This window comes from Dipodomys spectabilis, unplaced genomic scaffold (assembly GCF_019054845.1).
Source record: "Dipodomys spectabilis isolate Male_0828 unplaced genomic scaffold, ASM1905484v1 ptg000108l, whole genome shotgun sequence".
Classification (NCBI taxonomy): Eukaryota; Metazoa; Chordata; class Mammalia; order Rodentia; family Heteromyidae; genus Dipodomys; species Dipodomys spectabilis.
In genome coordinates, this window is record NW_024870785.1 from 1,222,628 (window position 1) to 1,227,575 (window position 4,948).

The following is a 4,948-nucleotide window of genomic DNA, read 5'->3' on the forward strand; positions in this document are numbered from 1 at the left end:
GTACCTGCCTATGATCCCAGCATTCATGAAGCTGAGGCTGGAGGATCCTGAGTTCATCGACAGCTAGGGCAAGTGAGACAATGTCTCAAAAACAAACACAAAGGGTAGGGGGTGTGTCTCAAGTGACCACTCACTGGCCTGAGCTCAAGGCTCTGAGTTAAAAACACACAACTGCTAAGTCCGAAGAGATAAGGGTAAGCGAATTGATCTTTACTCTTGGACCTTCTCATCATGTGGATTTTCTTCCATCCTAAAACCTCTTTGTGTCAGCCATAGCAACTGATCCCAGAGAACTGTCCCACCCATTTGTGTCTAGCCTTCATGGAGCCAATCTACTCACGAGGAACCAAATGTATTTCTAGTTCTGTCCCAAAACAAAAATCAGAATTTAGTATCGTGGCTGGATGTGGTGGTGTGTACGTACCTCTGATCCCAGCACTGAGGAGGGTAAGCACCAAGGAGGATGGAGCTGAGGTACAGAGCACATTCAAGGCCAGTCTGAGCTACATAGCAAGATTCAAAAACACCAAGGGCTATCGAAGTAACGCAGTGGTAGCGCACTTCTCTACTCTGCGTGAGTCCCTGGGGTCTGATCGTCAGTACACACACACGTGCACACATACACAAAAGTCAGTGTCATTATGCTAGTGGAATTTCATTATGCTCAGGATGTCACACACCTGTCCCCTCATGTACCTATCCCCTCTCCAAAAAAACAAAAACACGAGAGAGACTTTTGTAGGTTGCAAGTCCTGCCTGGTTTATTTATAAAGCAATAAATATCATAAGCACGAACAAGTTGCACGTGTGTAAACAAACTGTACAATGATTGAGAGATGGGGGGTGGCTTGAAGCTGATTCATCATCCTGGACAGAAGGCAGACTAAGAGAGGGCGCTTTAGAAGCACTTGCGGTGGACGATGGAGGGCCCCGCCTCGTCGTACTCCTGCTTGCTGATCCACATCTGCTGGAAGGTGGACAGGGAGGCCAGGATGGAGCCGCCGATCCACACGGAGTACTTACGCTCGGGGGGAGCGATGATCTGCAGAAGGAAAACAAGAGTGAATTCTCCCTGCCAAGGAACCAGGCGCTTACTGGAAGTTTCATACCATCAGGACGGCCAATCAGGAGCTGCGAACTGTCTTCTAGAATTCCCCCACTTTTCTCAATTAGCGTGTAAAAATATCAACTTGCTGAAAGACCGGGGAAGGATGTCAGGGAAAGTTAGGAGTATCTAATATGTTCTTATGATGGAGTTTCCCATCCCCCGCCCCCTACACAAATATCCATTCTTATTCACTGTTTGAAAGTATCTTAAAACTCTCAAGTTAAAAAAAAATTGAAAATTGTTGTAGAAAAGCTAGGCGGTAGGGTGGGATGGCCAGGCAGCTGCTGTGAGGGGAGCGGAGGGTGGGGAGGCTCTCCTCGGAGGCGCTCTACCTTGATCTTCATGGTGCTGGGGGCCAGCGCGGTGATCTCCTTCTGCATGCGGTCAGCGATCCCGGGGTACATGGTGGTACCCCCAGACAGCACGTTGTTGGCGTACAGATCCTTGCGGATGTCAATGTCGCATTTCATGATGCTGTTGTAAGTTGTCTCGTGGATGCCGGCCGACTCCATGCCTGGAAGCAAGATTTTAAACATTGGCCTGTTCAGGCCAGGGTGGAAGGAAGAGACAGGATTCTTCTAAATTGGTGAGCTGCCACCATTTGTCTGGAAAACATATGGCCATCATAAGGTACCCCACAGCAAACAGGAGGGAGCAGGTGTCTCTTAAAAAGTGCTGACAGACAATCCACCCACAACTGCCAAGAAACAGACAACTGTGCTGAGCACCTGTTTGCAGCAGACCTTTCACCATCCGATGTGTGTGTGTGTTTTAAATTTATGGTCTCATATCAAGAGGCAAGCTTCTGAAATTACTTAGGAAACTTAAAGGAAAGCCCAGCTTCTTGCTAATGGCATTAGTGGAGGAGAGGCCACTGGCTTCCTGCATGTGTGAGATTCAGTTGCTGCCAAACAGCCTCTTTTGCTGGGAGATGAATTCAGCATGCCCTAGATTATAGTGCTACAGCACAACGCTTTCTGTCTAATGACCCGTGGGGACTTGAGGCCGAGCCGTGGGGGGCTCCATGCTGTAACTGACTCACTCCTAATTATGGACTTCACTCTGCAAGACCCCGAGATTTCCAGGGAAAGCTGGAACTCACCAATGAAGGAGGGCTGGAAGAGCGTCTCAGGGCAGCGGAAGCGCTCGTTGCCAATAGTGATGACTTGACCGTCGGGCAGCTCGTAGCTCTTCTCCAGGGAGGAGGAGGAGGCGGCTGTGGCCATCTCATTCTCAAAATCCAGGGCCACGTAGCACAGCTTCTCCTTGATGTCACGTACGATCTCACGTTCAGCTGCGGAAATACAGGACGGTCAAGCTCCCAAGATGGAAGTCAGTTGTGGGGAAGGAGACAGACACACAGACACACACTCACTCACCAGTGGTGACAAAGGAGTAGCCGCGCTCGGTGAGGATCTTCATGAGGTAGTCAGTGAGATCCCGCCCGGCCAAGTCCAGACGCATGATGGCGTGGGGCAGAGCGTAGCCCTCATAGATGGGGACATTGTGAGTCACACCGTCCCCAGAGTCCAGAACAATGCCTGCGAGGGGAAGGTGACCAGATCAGGGTCAGGCCTGGGGACTGCTGCTCTGCCCAGCCACAAACTTGCTCCAGGTCTTGGCTGAGAGAGAGACTGGGAATGGGTCCAGACAAAATCATCTCCATTACACGCAAGAACAAGAAGGCCCGTAATTCGTGGATACGTTAATCTGAAGGCAATGGCAGTTCATCTTTTTTAAAACCACTGTAGAAACGCTTCCCAAGGAGACGTTCAAATGACCATTTCTCTTACCAGCCATTAGCCCATCATGGAAGCATCCGGGCATGTTTTTTCCACTCTAACTGGCGCGTGCTTAGGATGCAGGCCCTGTAAACATGTGTGTGCTTCTCTGACATGCTTGTGATGATATGCTCACATTGGGGACTGTGACAATCCACTGCGGCATGGTCTCCGCCTCCGTGCGGCACCCTGCACCTTAAATACGGGAAAGCTCCAACTCCGCAGGCTCCGAGCTGCCCCGAGCCGCTGACGCCTCTCCCCTTCCGCTCTCCACGTTGGAACGTGACCCCAGGGCCCAGCCCGTGACCCGTGACCCGTGACCCGAGGATGCCACCGGCCTGGGCTCACCTGTGGTGCGGCCCGAGGCGTACAGCGACAGCACGGCCTGGATGGCCACGTACATGGCGGGCACGTTGAAGGTCTCGAACATGATCTGGGTCATCTTCTCGCGGTTGGCCTTGGGGTTCAGCGGGGCCTCGGTGAGCAGAGTCGGGTGCTCCTCGGGCGCCACGCGCAGCTCGTTGTAGAAGGTGTGGTGCCAGATCTTCTCCATGTCGTCCCAGTTGGTGATGATGCCGTGCTCGATCGGGTACTTCAGCGTCAGGATGCCCCTCTTGCTCTGGGCCTCGTCGCCCACGTAGGAGTCCTTCTGCCCCATGCCCACCATGACGCCCTGGGAGCAGAGGAGAGAAGGTCACGCTTCCTACCGGCCGACCAACGGCCGTCAGCACCGCGCGGTGGCGGTGGCGGTGGCGGGCAGGACGGCCCGGGCGCGACCCCGCCGCGCTCCGCCCCGCCCCGGGCTACACCTGTGGACTCCGGGATGGCGATGGGGGACCAGCGCGCACGCGCCGGCGGGCGGCGGGGGCGTGGCGGGCGGCGGGGGCGTGGCCACGTGGGCGGAGTGCGCAGGTGCGAGCGGGCGGGGGGCGTGGCGGGCGGCGGGGGCGTGGCCACGTGGGCGGAGCGCGCAGGTGCGAGCGGGCGGAAGGGCGGGCCGCCCGTGTGGGCACAGCACGAGGGAGGCGTGCAGGTGCGAGCGGCCGGAAGGGGCGTGGCGCGCAGGTGCGGGCGGCCGGAAGGGGCGTGCGGCGCGCAGGTGGGCGCCGGCGGAGCGGGCGGGAAGCGCGAGGCGCGCACCTGGTGCCGCGGGCGGCCGACGATGGACGGGAAGACGGCGCGGGGGGCGTCGTCGCCCGCGAAGCCGGCCTTCACCAGCCCCGAGCCGTTGTCGCACACCAAGGCGGTGGTCTCCTCGTCGTCGCACATCGTGGCTCAGCTGCTGCGGGGTCTGCGGGGTGAGGCGAGGCGGGCGCCGTGAGGAGGGGCCGCCGGCGGCGGGGCCCGGCGGGGTGGTGCGGCCCCAGCGCCCGCCCGGACGCCCCCGGGCCGCGGCCGCCCTGCACCGCGGGCTGCGGCCGCTAGCCACGGCCGGGGCCGGGGTCAGGGGTGCGGGGCCGGGGCCGGTGTCAGGGCCGGGGCCGGTGTCAGGGGCTGGGGCCGGGGTCAGTGTCAGGGGCTGGGGCCGGGGTCAGGGGCTGGGGCCGGGGTCAGGGGTGCGGGGCCGGGGTCAGTGTCAGGGCCGGGGCCGGTGTCAGGGGCTGGGGCCGGGGTCAGTGTCAGGGCCGGGGCCGGTGTCAGGGGCTGGGGCCGGGGTCAGGGGTGCGGGGCCGGGGTCAGTGTCAGGGCCGGGGCCGGTGTCAGGGGCTGGGGCCGGGGTCAGTGTCAGGGCCGGGGCCGGTGTCAGGGGCTGGGGCCGGGGTCAGTGTCAGGGCCGGGGCCGGTGTCAGGGGCTGGGGCCGGAGTCGGTGTCGGTGTCAGGGCCGGGGCCGGTGTCAGGGGCTGGGGCCGGAGTCGGTGTCGGTGTCAGGGCCGGGGTCGGTGTCAGGGCCGGGGTCGGTGTTGGGGTCAGGGGCGCGGGGCCGGGGTCAGGGCGCGGGGCTGGGCCGGGTCGGGGTCGGGGCGCGGGGCCGGGGTCAGGGCGCGGGTCCGGGGTCCGGGCCGGGGTCAGGGCGCAGGGCCGGGGTCAGGGCGCGGGGCTGGGTCGGGGCCGGGGTCA

At 60.4% G+C, this 4,948-nt stretch overlaps 1 protein-coding gene across 1 annotated transcript; it reads right to left on the reverse strand.

Annotated features, from left to right (window-relative positions):
* Positions 1-794: 794 nt before the first annotated feature.
* On the reverse strand, positions 795-4,182 carry Actc1 (actin alpha cardiac muscle 1). The gene is made up of 6 exons (XM_042687983.1): positions 4,030-4,182; positions 3,238-3,562; positions 2,488-2,649; positions 2,211-2,402; positions 1,441-1,622; positions 795-1,042 (listed from the first exon to the last, which is right to left on the reverse strand). The coding sequence occupies exons 1-6, from the start codon at positions 4,156-4,158 to the stop codon at positions 899-901; spliced, it is 1,134 nt and encodes a 377-aa protein (XP_042543917.1). The 5' UTR covers positions 4,159-4,182; the 3' UTR covers positions 795-898.
* Positions 4,183-4,948: the final 766 nt, after the last annotated feature.